Below are 16,154 nucleotides of genomic sequence, written 5' to 3' on the forward strand. Positions count from 1 at the left end.
TTTCATCTTCATCTACATCCTCTTCCATTTCCATAATATTGTCCTCAAGTACATCGCCGTTGTATAGACCCTCTATATACTCCTTCCACCTTTCTGCTTTCCCTTCTTTGCTTAGAACTGGGTTTCCATCTGAGCTCTTGATGTTCATGCAAGTGGTTCTCTTCTCTCCAAAGGTCTCTTTAATTTTCCTGTAGGCAGTATCTATCTTCCCCTAGTGAGATAAGCCTCTACATCTTTACATTTGTCCTCTAGCCATCCCTGCTTAGCCATTTTGTACTTCCTGTCGATCTCATTTTTCAGACGTTTGTATTCCTTTTTGCCTGCTTCATTTACTGCATTTTTATATTTTCTCCTTTCATCAATTAAATTCAATATTTCTTCTGTTACCCAAGGATTTCTACTAGCCCTCGTCTTTTTACCTACTTGATCGTCTGCTGCCTTCACTACTTCATCCCTCAAAGCTACCCATTCTTCTTCTACTGTATTTCTTTCCCCCATTCCTATCAATTGTTCGCTTATGCTCTCCCTGAAACTCTGTACAACCTCTGCTTCTTTCAGTTTATCCAGGTCCCATCTCCTTAAGTTGCCACCTTTTTGCAGTTTATTCAGTTTTAATCTACAGGTCATAACCAATAGATTGTGGTCAGAATCCACATCTGCCCCTGGAAATGTCTTACAATTTAAAACCTGGTTCCTAAATCTCCGTCTTACCAATTACAGCATAGTACAATGAATTGACGTACCTTTTTACTCAAAAAATTTATCGTATTTCTGTGCATCTCTGAGGTCGTCTTCTTCTCATTAAGTTTACTGGTTATGTCTAAAATCTTAAAATTCAGATCTCCCTCTTCATCAGTGAGGAGTTTTAGGTTATGGCTATGTACAGATTCTTCCTTTTCAATGTTCTGTAGTGCTGCCTAAAAAAAATATATTTATATAGTTTTTCAATTGATCAAAAAGACAAAGTGACTTCAACTGAAAACTGTATAATAAAACAAACAAAAATAAACAATACAAATGAACTCTGTAATCTGGAATGAAGAGTTGTTAGTGCTTCTGAAATTCAAAGATCTAGATATTAACTGAGTATTATGTATGTGAATCACCTACCAGTAATGTATATATAAAAGAGTAATAAATATTATAATACATCATCAATGAAGTATTCAAAATATACACATATTTACCTAAAAACATTCATACACAAAGGGTGTCCCATAAGGAACACAACTTTTGAAATGCACACCATTTCTCTTCTATTTAGTTCACAGCACTGAACACTACATAATTAACATCTGTTTTTTCTGTGATTAGCAACGGAACACTTCACAATAGAACCCAGTATTGTCACAGTGAATACGTATTACAAATGTGACGAACATTTTACAGAGATTGTTAGAAAGCTTAGTGGAACATAATGTACCAATAAGTGAATTATGATGAGACTGACTGCAAAAGTTGAGAAAATGGTTTATTTGAGGACATTAAACCCACAGGCCATCCTCGTGTTAGTTGTTCTGGGGATAACATTGCCATCATGAGTGACAATTTTGCAGGAAGTCTGATAAAATCTATTCACTGACATTCAGAAGCAGTATGAAATGAATTCTGAATGAAGATCTGCACCCTTGGACCTACAAAATCCACCTGGCACATAAGAACTGCAGCCAAATGATCACTAAATGTGCTGAGCATTTGTCCTTTGGTGCTTGCAAAACAAAGTGTGGACAATAATTTCATCAAGAAAATAATATTCCCTAATTAGGCACACTTTCCATTGAATGGCTTAATGAAAAAGCAGAATCGCAGGATTTTTGGCGCAGAGAACCCTCAGGTAACTACGGATAAGCCATTACATCCACAATGAGGACTGTTTAGTGTGGCATTTGTTGGGATCAGGACATAACTGGACTCCACTTTGTTGAAGATGGTGCCGGAAATGCATTAACAGTAGATAACAACTGCTGTACTATGTTAAGACAGTTTTTATTGTCTACATTGGATCGTGTGAGTGCTGAAGAGGTTTGGATTCAACAATATGTTGCAACCTGTCACACACTGATTGCAACAATCAAGCTTAGTACTGAATGATCAGACACAGTTCCCTTACTCACCACTTCTAACTGTAGATACTACTCATAATCCTATTCAGGCCATGTTGTAAATTACCCCTATCACTTATGCCCCATTTTCCTTTATTTCATTTACTATAATTTCTCTTGAGTTAAAAATTTTACTTCGTGTAATCACAGCTGCATCACTCACCTCCTTAGTATCACTATTATATCTTATATGTTTGTAATTTACTACCTATTAAAGACAAGATTACTTTGTTCAGCCACATCTTTGGAATGCATCACCAAAGTTTATAGTTCAATTACTTGCTTCTATGTACAAATGTCCCCCCCCCATGAACCATGGACCTTGCTGTTGGTGGGGAGGCTTGCGTGCGTCAGCGATACAGATGGCCGTACCGTAGGTGCAACCACAACGGAGGGGTATCTGTTGAGAGGCCAGACAAACATGTGGTTCCTGAAGAGGGGCAGCAGCCTTTTCAGTAGTTGCAGGAGCAACAGTCGGGATGATTGACTGATCTGGCCTTGTAACATTAACCAAAACAGCCTTGCTGTGCTGGTACTGCGAACGGCTGAAAGCAAGGGGAAACTACAGCTGTAATTTTTCCCGAGGACATGCAGCTTTACTGTATGATTAAATGATGATGGCGTCCTCTTGGGTAAAATATTCCGGAGGTAAAATAGTCCCCCATTCGGATCTCCGGGCGGGGACTACTCAAGAGGACGTCGTTATCAGGAGAAAGAAAACTGGCGTTCTACGGATCGGAGTGTAGAATGTCAGATCCCTTAATCGGGCAGGTAAGTTAGAAAATTTAAAAAGGGAAATGGATAGGTTAAAGTTAGATATAGTGGGAATTAGTGAAGTTCGGTGGCAGGAGGAACAAGACTTTTGGTCAGGTGATTACAGGGTTATAAATACAAAATCAAATAGGGGTAATGCAGGGGTAGGTTTAATAATGAATAAAAAATAGGAGTGCGGGTTAGCTACTACAAACAGCATAGTGAACGCATTATTGTGGCCAAGATAGACACAAAGCCCAGACCTACTACAGTAGTAGAAGTTTATATGCCAACTAGCTCTGCAGATGATGAAGAAATAAATGAAATGGATGACGAGATAAAAGAAATTATTCAGGTAGTGAAGGAAGACAAAAATTTAATAGTCATGGGTGACTGGAATTAGTCAGTAGGAAAAGGGAGAGAAGGAAACATAGTAGGTGAATATGGATAGTGGGGAAGAAATGAAAGAGGAAGCTGCCTTGTAGAATTTCGCACAGAGCATAACTTAATCATAGCTAACACTTGGTTCAAGAATCATAAAAGAAGGTTGTATACCTGGAAGAATACTGGAGATACTACAAGGTATCAGATAGATTATATAATCGTAAGACAGAGATTTAGGAACCAGGTTTTAAATTGTAAGACATTTCCAGGGGCAGATGTGGATTCTGACCACAATCTATTGGTTATGAACTGCAGATTGAAACTGAAGAAACTGCAAAAAGGTGGGAATTTAAGGAGATGGGACCTGGATAAACTGAAAGAAACAGAGGTTGTAGAGAGTTTCAGAGAGAGCATAAGAGAACAATTGACAGGAATGGGGGAAAGAAATACAGTAGAAGAAGAATGGGTAGCTTTGAGGGATGAAGTAGTGAAGGCAGCAGACGATCAAGTAGGTAAAAAGACGAGGGCTAGTAGAAATCCTTGGGTAACAGAAGAAATATTGAATTTAATTGATGAAAGGAGAAAATATAAAAATGCAGTAAATGAAGCAGGCAAAAAGGAATACAAACGTCTGAAAAATGAGATCGACAGGAAGTACAAAATGGCTAAGCAGGGATGGCTAGAGGACAAATGTAAAGATGTAGAGGCTTATCTCACTAGGGGAAGATAGATACTGCCTACAGGAAAATTAAAGAGACCTTTGGAGAGAAGAGAACCACTTGCATGAACATCAAGAGCTCAGATGGAAACCCAGTTCTAAGCAAAGAAGGGAAAGCAGAAAGGTGGAAGGAGTATATAGAGGGTCTATACAACGGCGATGTACTTGAGGACAATATTATGGAAATGGAAGAGGATGTAGATGAAGACGAAATGGGAGATAAGATACTGCGTGAAGAGTTTGACACAGCACTGAAAGACCTGAGTCAAAACAAGGACCCGGGAGTAGACAACATTCCATTAGAACTACTGATGGCCTTGGGAGACACAGTCATGACAAAACTCTACCATCTGGTGAGCAAGATGTATGAGACAGGCGAAATACCCTCAGACTTCAAGAAGAATATAATAATTCCAATCCCAAAGAAAGCAGGTGTTGACAGATGTGAAAATTACCGAACTATCAGTTTAATAAGTCACAGCTGCAAAATACTAATGCGAATTCTTTACAGATGAATGGAAAAACTGGTAGAAGTTGACCTCGGTGAAGATCAGTTTGGATTCCGTAGAAATATTGGAACACGTGAGGCAATACTAACCTTATGACTTATCTTAGAAGAAAGATTAAGAAAAGGCAAACCTACGTTTCTAGCATTTGTAGACTTAGAGAAAGCTTTTGACAATGTTAACTGGATTACTCTCTTTCAAATTCTGAAGGTGGCAGGGGTAAAATACAGGGAGCGAAAGGCTATTTACAATTTGTACAGAAACCAGATGGCAGTAATAAGAGTCGAGGGGCATGAAAGGGAAGCAGTGGTTGGGAAAGGAGTGAGACAGGGTTGTAGCCTGTCCCCGATGTTATTCAATCTGTATATTGAGCAAGCAGTAAAGGAAACAAAAGAAAAATTTGGAGTAGGTATTAAAATCCATGGAGAAGAGATAAAAACTTTGAGGTTCGCCGATGACATTGTAATTCTGTCAGAGACAGCAAACGACTTGGAAGAGCAGTTGAACGGAATGGACAGTGTCTTGAAAGGAGGATATAAGATGAACATCAACAAAAGCAAAACAAGGATAATGGAATGTAGTCAAATTAAATCGGGTGATGCTGAGGGAATTAGATTAGGAAATGAGACACTTAAAGTAGTAAAGGAGTTTTGCTATTTAGGGAGTAAAATAACTGATGATAGTTGAAGTAGAGAGGATATAAAATGTAGACTTGCAATGGCAAGGAAATCGTTTCTGAAGAAGAGAAATTTGTTAACATCGAGTATAGATTTAAGTGTCAGGAAGTCGTTTCTGAAAGTATTTGTATGGAGTGTAGCCATGTATGGAAGTGAAACATGGACGATAACTAGTGTGGACAAGAAGAGAATAGAAGCTTTCGAAATGTGGTGCTACAGAAGAATGCTGAAGATAAGGTGGGTAGATCACGTAACTAATGAGGAGGTATTGAATAGGATTGGGGAGAAGAGAAGTGTGTGGCACAACTTGACTAGAAGAAGGGATCGGTTGGTAGGACATGTTTTGAGGCATCAAGGGATCACAAATTTAGCACTGGAGGGCAGCGTGGAGGGTAAAAATCGTAGAGGGAGACAAAGAGACGAATACACCAAGCAGACTCAGAAGGATGTAGGTTGCAGTAGGTACTGGGAGATGAAGAAGCTTGCACAGGATAGAGTAGCATGGAGAGCTGCATGAAACCAGTCTCAGGACTGAAGACCACAACAACAACACATGTACAAATGTTGTAATTTGTCTATGATTCATTAGTTACAGTGTCACATACTTTATCTTAGTTAAATAATTTTACATCGCATCTACACTGAAATAATTGCTTTGTTTTATTCCCGATTTTAACATTAACATTTTTCATCTCTGGAAATGGAGATACTCTGTAGATGCACTAGTTTAAAATGTTTGACACAACAAAATATCTATGAATGACATACTTATCTTTCTCCCAGTTCATGTATCAAATAATAAATATTGAGGAATATTACACCAGTGTTGTGTGTGTTTCATTCATATGGTATAAAATATTCTATCAAGAACCAATGGAACAGTCAATCAACACAACAATTAGTCCAGTCAACAAAGGAAAATTAGAGGGAAAAATCATGTAATCCCCAATTTTTGCACAGTGCTAGGAGGAAGTATCCTGAACAATAAACTAAAAGTCCTGAACAGTGGGGTGTTAGTGTTCGGGTGGGTACGCATTTTAAGATTTCTTTTTAAAATGTTTTTCTCGAATGTCTCGAAAACCATTGCTTCCATCAGAAACAGTTCCTAGTACACAATTAACCTACTTTACATTTCCTACAAGAAAAGGTCCTATCTATTTTTTCCTCTAGGACTAATAGTTTTTGAATTGCAGGGGATGGAAAAATTACAGGTTATTAAAAATATTGTTTTACCACTATAAAATTAATGTTTATTGTTAAATGAAGTGAGTTACACAGAACTATTAAAGGTACGTACTATGTGTAAGTGCTGAGAGCTATATTACGGGAAAAATTGTGTTCACGGGGATGTGAGATAGATGTGCAAGGGATGACAGATCCCTGGATTGTGTTCCTTTATTAAAAGATTGCTTACTTGTCCAAGAATCATTTTTTAGTACATTGTTTGTACATGTGATATAGGACAGTGGTAAACCTAGTTAATTTATGATACAGTAGTCATTTTGACTGCATTGTTGACATAATCAAAATCATAATAATGCAGGTTGGTGTACCACATTGCTTCTACATGTGATAATAGCACTTATTAACTGAGATGACATGATAAGCACAACATAAACTATATTATGAATTGACAATTAGTAAAATTTGGTAAATGAGGTTTACTTAATACAGTGTTCCATAAATTCAGACAAAGAATAGAAGCAATGTTCAAGCACTTCTCTCATTGCTAGGTCGGCAAAATGAAGATCAAGCATATGATTCCCCACTCTGTCTACCCCACTAAGTCACAAGAAGCAACTACAAGGTTTCTTACAAAGTTAAGCTGACCCTTCGCCACACACCTTATGAACCACTGACTACACAGTGTGCAGACATGCCCAGAGGATGTTTCTTTTCCACAGAATGCATTATCACTGCATGGACAGTTAATATGAGTAACTAATAACACTAACACAAGAAACACATATTGAAATCTCCCCACACTCATCTACACTGCTAGAGGGGAGTATGGCAACTGTAGTGTTCTCCTGGGAAAGGCAACTTCCACCATTACGAGTGCTGTTCGATTTTCAATTTACACAGAGAGTATACCTCTCAAGCATTTCCTGTCCAGTGCCCTTATGTGAGCACAAAAAATAAATTCACTCAGCTCATGTTTATATAATGGTGTTATTTTCAGTCCATTAAATGAATACTTTTTTTTTGCATACATTCAGTGAGATTTTATGTAAAATACGTTTCTGTGAATAATGGCAGGGAAGTGTTTATTTTGTAAATGTGAGGGACTGCAGTCATAAGCATATTGTAATGACATGCCATTTTGCTGTAGTCTCTTGGTAGTGAATTAATGACAGACCAGAAAGTTACTGCAAATCTCTCACCATTAATTCAGTTACTGGTAGACTGAATAAATCTCTTCCATTCAGGAATTGGGGGCACATGCAAGGGGGTTGCTCTAAGTGCAGTCACTTACCACACATTCACAGTACATCTTTCAAGATGGATGTGAATATGTCTGATGCAATGGGACTGATCATACACAAGCCTGAAAAAGTAATCTGCTGCAATGAATTGCTTGCCTTACATTGTACTCTCTGAAGTTCTGTAACAGGTAGGTGACCTCCTTCTGTTATAGAGGTATGCAATTTAAACCTCTGGTCTCTTCAGATGGGAGAGCTGAGGCTGGGAAGATGAATTTCATACTCCTCACGCTTTGAAAGTATTTCAGACAGTGATAAAGGAGTTAGAGAAATGTACATTGTCAAATACATAACCAATAGAGCTACATTGTCAAATAAATACTGACAGCATGTTACACCTGAGGCAGACTCTTCAGTGTGGTAGACAGTTGACAGCTCCAGTTGAGGTTTTTTACATAATAGCTCAATTAGCAACTGCAAATAAGTACTCACTTAATAAACCGAAAATAACTCAATGAAACCATGTCTACTCTCTTTGGAGAACTGGACAGGAAATGCTGGAGAGGCACAGTTTGTATGTAAACTGAAAACTGGGCAGTGCTCATAGCGTTGGTATTTTCACTATCTGGAAGAACACTACAGCTGCTATACAGAACGACTACAAAACAGTTCCCCCTTTAGCAGTGCAGAGGGGTGTACAGAAATTTATGTAGATTCTGTCCATATGCGTTTCTTGTGTTAGTGTTAATGAATTTTGTGGGGGGAAAAAAATATCCACCCGGCATGCCATAATGCACACAGTGGACAGTCAGCATAGCTTTGTGGGACACCCTGTAGTTGCCTTTTGTGACGTAGTGGTGTAGAGAGTGTGTGGAATCATGTGCTCGATCTTCAATTTGCACACCAATGAAGAAAGGCAGTACATGACCACAATCCAGTGACTTACCTTCCCCTGAGCTTCTACCCCACACATATCCCCCTTTACCCTGCTACACCCCTGAAACACAACTGATTCCTCAATACAGCTCTTGGCACTTTGGTTCGGTACACATATTTAATATCTGTTTTTAATCCACTTCATTTAAAGATAAACGTTGATTTCATACCATTCCCCTGCAATGTGGAAACTATTAGTCCTAGAGAACAAATGAATAGGACTTTTTTGTAGGATATCTAACATAATTTAATTTTGTACTGGGAATCATTTTCGCTAGAAGCTGCGGTTTTTGAATTATCTGAGAAAAATATGAAAGAATGACCCTTCAATGCCCTTCCTATCCCAAAGTTCACATTCGACTGGTCAGGATTTTTACTATATTGTTCAGGACGTTTCCTCCTAACATTGTTCAAAAATATGGCACTATTCATTTTTCCCCCAACTGCTACAGGGCAGATACCTCATTGGGTGATTTCTTGCAATGCTGATGTGAACTGACCAACCAAATCTTTTTACTTGACACCATATGACTTCTTTCTGAAAAGGCATTTCAAATTCCATGTGTAGACCAACAAATCATGATCATTTCCAAGGCCAAAATTCAGTATGTAATTTCAGAACTAGAGGGTAAAGTATGTTGATAAGTTATGGAAAAAATTCATCAAAAGATGAATGCAGAGCCAAGGAGGGTACTTGATTTATAATGTATTTCATACATAATCATAGGTAGCATACACTGCAGTAATAAGTAGTGAACTAATAACCTTGGTGGTAAGTGCCCTGTAAGCTTCAATAATATGTAATTTACTTTACGGTATCAATAAATTTGTATGTTGTTATGCACTCAAAAGTTGTGTTTTTTATTGATACCTTTTACACATAAATGAAATTGTTTATGGGTAAAGTTAGCAGTACCCTGAAAATCACCCATTGCCAATGACTGGTTTTCATGTTTGGTGCTATCCTTCATTCCTCATTGTGCACTATATTGGTTACATGGTGGCAGCTGTTGTGACTGTGGAGATATGAGTGTTTCAGGAGGTCCCTATCACATCTTTTGGAACATATTTTCCAATGGAAAAAATTGAAATTATAGAACAATGTTCTTGTGATTTTACGAATATTCTCAAATGTTCTAGAAATTGATACATTTCAGCTAGTCTTAAGTAAATTTGCAAGTTGCAGTTATTATCTAATATCAGCCAAGAATGAAAACTGTAAAATATACATAAAAAAGATGCCATGTTACACTGCCTGGGAAAAAGAAACAATACAGAAAACAACAATAACTAGCCTTTTCCCTGCAGCTTCGCCTGCATATGTGTTTGACACCACTTCTATCTGTTTATGTCCTTCTCCCCCCTCTCTCTGTCTCTTCGTCTCCTCCTCCTCTCTCTACTGATCTTCTCCACCTCCTTTTTCTGACCCTCTCCCCTCCCTCTGACCATATCCTCATCTCACCCTCTCTTTCTGCCTCCTCCTCTTCCTTTTCCAGCTGTCCACTACACCTCCACACCGTTATGCACTTCCCCCTTCTCTCCTCTCTCTTTACATTTCCTCCTGCCCCTCACTCTGCTCATTTGCTCCTCTATCCATATCAACCTGCCCCAGAAGTGCCCATCGGTACACGTAGCCCCTGCAATACAGTGCAATAAAGCAGGCCAATGCTACACCCATGTCACACGTGTCATGCAGGGCAGGCTACACATCAGGGGCTTGAAAATTATTTATTTACCACTGGCATACATGCCACTGCACAAAGCAGGACGATAAAGAAGACCAATACCACTCTAACACAACATGCCTGTCATGCAGGGCAGCCCAAATGTTGGGACTCAAAAAGCCACTTCTTGCTCTGACATGTAGGCTGCTATGCAAAGCAGGTTGATTTGACAGGTAGCCCACACAACATTTCTGCCAAGTAGGGCAGCCTATGTGCTGGAGACTGGAAAAACACATTTTTACCCTTATCTCTGCCCGTATTGGAGCCAAATCTCGTTGAAATCAATCCAGGGGTTCCGGAACAGATCCTGGACACACACACACACACACTCACACACACACACACACACACACACACACACACCTTACTGCCTGGCAACAATAGCTGTGGGGGTAAGAACCACCTTAACTGTCAAAGGGGTGGGGGTGGAAAAGAAGTGTAGACCATGACATGAATTTCTAGACTTTATTGATCCAGTATTTGAGAATGAGACACTTGGGTGCTTGTATCAAATTTTATACATAATTCCAAACCATTACAAAATGTTTTCTTAATGACAACCCGTACAAAATGATGAAAGGAGAAATTTTTACCACTTACTACTTTTCTGCTGTTCATGCAGGAAAAGTACCACAAGAGGCACAATGTTATAATTTATTACTTCTTTACTACTACCTGTATTTATGATGCATTTTACAAACAGTACATAAATTCCACTGAACATAAACGCAAAATTATATCACTATACGACACCTAGCTCAGGGGATATGATGTCATAAACAATGAGATGTGTGAAAAATGGCCACACCAAGAATAAAGTTTAAATTTATTACTTCTTTGCTTCTAACTCTGTTTGCGATACATTTTGCATACAGTATACACATATACCACTGAATGTAACTACAATGTTATATCTTCGTACAACATATAGTTCAGGAGATATGACATCATAAACATTAAGCACACAGCCAGATGTTGCATGGTACAGATGCAGACACACAGCTAGAAATAAATACCTCGGTTACTGGACAATGCCAGATATCTCTGCTAAACCACACAAACACACATACAGAAGTGAAGTAGACAACGAGACAACATTAGTAACTGAAAAATGAGTAAGTGAAAAGGACCAGATATTCAAAAATTTGGTGATAAATAAAATTTGTATGGAAGAGGACAAAACAGGGGAACAGAGGTGGTGGCAGGTGGGGTGGGGGGAGGGGAGAGTTGGGATGAAGAGAGAGGGGGGGAGGGAGAAGAATGAGAACTAGAAAATCAGTCACATCCAGTTAAGATGTCATGTCTACAACAAAGTATTGCTAACCCCCCCCCTCCCCCCTCCTCCTCCTCCTCCTCCACAGGGCTAAGGCATTAAAAACTTTAAGGGTTCCTAAAATTATTCATAACATATATTGATTTTACAAGAAAAAGAATATAATTATGAGTTAAGGTGGCGATTGTATTGAACCTTGGAGAAAAAGGGAAGCTCCATTCGAAGGACTGGTATGATCTCCACTAATTTTCAATTTCTTCACAGTAGACTTCCACAAAACATTTTCTCTCTCTACCAAGGTGCTATGGTATGCCGATAATATATTCGGCTACCCAACTTGCAGGAGCATGTCGCAATGAAGACAAGACTGTGTATGGCACAATGCCAATGGATCAGTCTGAACTCATTAAATTTATTTATTTATTGTATGGCTCTTTGATACATCAAAACAAAAAAACACATATAGTGTAGAGCATAACATTTACAATATAAGAAGCTATAACCATTTACGGCACTTATGTAGTGCCTAGTCACCAGCAGGAAGTCTTCTGATCCACCATAATATGATTTTGTGGGTTAGTTTTCTGTAATATGTCACATGGTCTGTGGTTCTCTGCACTCACAAAATTGGGATGGTTGCTTTCCCCATTTTTGCATTAAATGTGAACATCTGCCATGTTAGGTTCTAATTCTGTTTAATACTGACCATATTTCGCATGGGAAGTCAATCCTGGTGGTTTTTGGGTGATCCATGGCATGTAGTCCAGTACATTCTCGAGTCCATGCATTAGTAAGGTTGAACACGTTTTTCATGGTGACCTCTACTGTTATTGTTAGTGGTTGTCCACAAAAGAGTCAGTTATTCTTTGCATCATCGACATTTTGATGAATTGTTAGATTTTTATTATCCGTGATCTTTGGTTCACATTTGTAAGAGCACTGATGCATATTAGTTGAGAGGATGGAATGTGGTTTAGTACTGGCAGCCATTCTGTAGGTGTTGATTTGTTTCGTCAAAGTGAGGCGTAATATTTAGCAGCTGAAAAGACAAGTCACAGAGCAGAAGAATGAAAAAGTGGATGCCAATGCTTCCCAGGTCATATCATATAGCTTTTGAATAACAATGTTTTCTGTTTATAATTGTTCAGCTGTTTCTGTTATATGCTCTCTGAAAGATAGAGTTCTATCAAGGGATCCTCCAAGATACTTTGGAGATTTATTGTAAGTGCAATGTTTTCAAACTGTATGTTTGGTTTTCTTCTAGCAAATTTATTTTTTAGGTGGATGCAGGAAACCTGCATTTTGGAGGCATTTGGTTGGAGTCTCCATTTGTGAAAGTATTTTCCCCACTACATTTAGGTCCACTGTTTGGATTTTGTCTGACTGTTGAACTGAAGTACACCTTGTTGCAATTACCCAGCTGTTGGCATAAGCAAACTTCCTTGGATTTGTTTTTGGCACATCTGCAATATACAAGCTGAAGAGAAGTGGTGCAACAACTGTGGTAGACCGTTTTTTAATTTCTTTGGGGAGCTGATGTTGAAACACACGACTACTTGAAACAGTCAGTTACTTAGAATATTGCTGATTAGGTGAGTGATTGGTTTGCAAGGAATTATGTGAAGAAGTTTGTGTATCATGCCTTCTCTCCAACTGCGCAGCCGTTACTAAACACATCAGATGAATTCACAATTACAAATAATGACTACCATCAGCTATAGAATGGAATGACGACAATGAAAATTTGTGGCGGACCAGGACTTGAACCCGGATTTCCCGCATATTGCTAGCGGTCGCCTTGCCATGTGGCTATCCGTGCACGACTCACGGCCAGACCCAAACTTCCATTCGTCGTCAACCATACATCTACAATCTGTATACAATCTGTACTCACACATCCATTATATGAATTGCTGTACAGATCAGATGCTGTGCTTGAGAGTCACATGCCCGGTATCAGCAGATAAATACGATATTGCAGTGTTGGTATTGTTCTGATGACGATGCACTGCAGCGACCACAGCCATTACTAAACACATCAGATGAATTCGCAATTGCAAATAATGACTAACGTCAGCTGTAGAATGGAATGGCAACAATGAAAATTTGTGCCGGACTGGGACTCGAACCTCGATTTCCCGAACAGTTGCCTTACCATTTGGCTACCCGGGCACAACTCACATAACGGATATGTCAGTACAGATCATAGATGTATCGTTGACGACGTATGGAAGTTTGGGTCTGGCCGTAGTCATGCACGGTAGCCAAATGGCAAGGTGACCATTCGTGATTAGTGGGAAATCTGGGTTCAAGCCCTGATCCGGCACAAATTTTCATTCTTGTCATTCCATTCTACAGCTGATGATAGTCATTATTCACAATTGCGAATTCATATGAAGTGTTTAGTAACAGCTGTGCTCACTGCAGTGCATTGCCAGCAGAATAACACCAACACTGCAATATCGTATTTGGCTGCTGATACCTGGCATGTGACTTTCAAGCACAGCATCTGATCTGTACGGGAATACACATAATGGATGTGAGAGTACAGAATAGACGTATGGTTGGCGACATATGGAAGTATGGGTCTGTTCTTGAGTCGTGCACGGATAGCCAAATGGTAAGGCGACTGCTCGTGATAAGCGGGAAATCCATGTTCGAGTCCGGGTCCGGCATAAATTTTCATTGTCATCATTCCACTCTACAGCTGATGGTAGTCATTATTCACAACTGGAATTCATCTGATAACTTCTTTTTGAGTGACCAAGCAAAAGGAGTAGCCATTACATGTCTTTCATCCGTAACTTTTATTAAATTTCTTCTGCTTGATTTAATGGCTCATTCTTAAGATAACTTTGAATCATTTTTTTAACTGCACTGTAAGGAAGTTTACATAAAACTTGTGATTTTCACATTTCTTCCAAAAATAAAACATGACAGGGAGGCTCTTAGTAAATAAGTAAGTGCACCTCCATGTTGTCAAGTGTCCAGTCACCAGCTGTAATGGGGGACTGATGACCTTCGCTGTTTAGTCCCTTCGCTGTTTAGTCCCCCTTAAACATCCCAACAACCACCACCACCAGCTGTAATGCATTGATGGCCATCGCTCTTCAGAGAAGCACTCACGTATTGTGCTTGTAACCTCTGATCGATGTAAGCATATGACCTCCCCTTGAAATCTCTGTGAAATTTGCATGTGCTGACATGTACGACATGAGTTCAGCACTACAGATTTCTTTATGTCCCAGAAAATTAGAGGGGCTCAAGATATTTATCTTTAAGGTTCTATAAGCAAATTGGTAAAAACAGAACTCATATAATATCAATACTTGCAAACTCACTCATCAAAACCTATATGGTACTTCCCGGTGATGTAGAATCATAATATTTCAAGAGAAGCAAGGCTTCACAGCACAAGTATAGGAAAACAAAACTGAAAAATTGTTAATTTGTACTTATATCACACAAAACATTTCTTTTATAACAATGAATCCATCATTTATGTGTGTGTTCTGCCACTGCTCGGTGAGTAGATTTTTTTTTTCTATCCTGTAAAATATTTCTTTTGTCATTAGTTATTGAACTTCAGATTTAAAAGTTTCTTGAAAGTCTTGAAATTCTCAGTGCCGATATCTTGCCAGTATCAAAGTTGGTAACAAGCAAAAATCATTGAGATTCTTGTTTCCTGGGTCTGAATACATAATTAAGTTTGTATGAAACCCTCAGTGTGTGATTCCAGCTCACACTTACCTGGCTTTTTGTTGATGTTCTTGCTGATGTTGAAAATTTATAGTTTGTCACTCAAAGTTTGAAGTAGCAGCTCTACAGAAATTATGTATAACGGATTTTGTAAAATTAATTCAAATTAAGAAAGCACCATCAGTTTCAGTAATGTTCACAATTTACTGTTACTTCTGGCTCCATTCACACTGAGGTGAGAAAAGTCATGGGATAGAGATAGGCACATATACAGATGGTAGTATTACCACGTACACAAGGTATAAAAGGGCAGTGCACTGACAGAGCTGTCATTTGTACTCAGGTGATTAATATGAAAAGGTTTCCAACACGATTATATCTGCATGACAGGAATTAAAAGACTTTGAAACTGGGATGATAGTTGGAGCTAGACACATGGAACATTCCATTTCAGAAATTATTAGGTAATTCAATATTCCGAGATCCAGTGTCAAGAGCATGCCGAGAATACCGAATTTCAGGCATTACCTCTTACCATGGACAATGCAGTAGCCAATAGCTCACTTAATGATCGAGACCAGCGGCATTTGCATAGAATTGTTAGTGCTATCAGACAAGCAGCACAATATGGCATGAAACCAATGTGGGATGTACAACGAATATATCCATTATGACAGTGTGGTGAAATATGGTGTTTAGTTGGCCATAGCAGCAGGTGACCAAAGTGAGCACCTTTGCTAACAGCATGACATTGCATGCAGTGACTCACCTAGGGCTTGTGACCATATTGGTTGGACCCTCAATGACTGGAAAACTGTGGCCTGGTTAGATGAGTCCCAATTTCACTTCATAAGAGGTGATAGGGTTTGAGTGTGGTGCAGAACTCACAAAGCCATGGACCCGAGTTGTCAGCAAGGCACTGTGCAAGTTGATGGTGGCTCCTTAATGTTGTTGGCTGT

At 38.9% G+C, this 16,154-nt stretch overlaps 1 protein-coding gene across 1 annotated transcript in view; it reads right to left on the reverse strand.

The window, feature by feature from the left end:
• The window catches only part of LOC126235852 (structural maintenance of chromosomes protein 4-like), a 329,466-nt gene that overhangs the window by 53,219 nt on the left and 260,093 nt on the right, over positions 1-16,154 (reverse strand). Inside the window, exon 17 of the mRNA XM_049944717.1 lies at positions 744-917. Coding sequence (XP_049800674.1) covers positions 744-917 — 174 coding nt within the window. The remainder of the gene's footprint in view (positions 1-743; positions 918-16,154) is intronic.

Source organism: Schistocerca nitens, chromosome 2 (assembly GCF_023898315.1).
Source record: "Schistocerca nitens isolate TAMUIC-IGC-003100 chromosome 2, iqSchNite1.1, whole genome shotgun sequence".
Lineage (NCBI taxonomy): Eukaryota > Metazoa > Arthropoda > Insecta > Orthoptera > Acrididae > Schistocerca > Schistocerca nitens.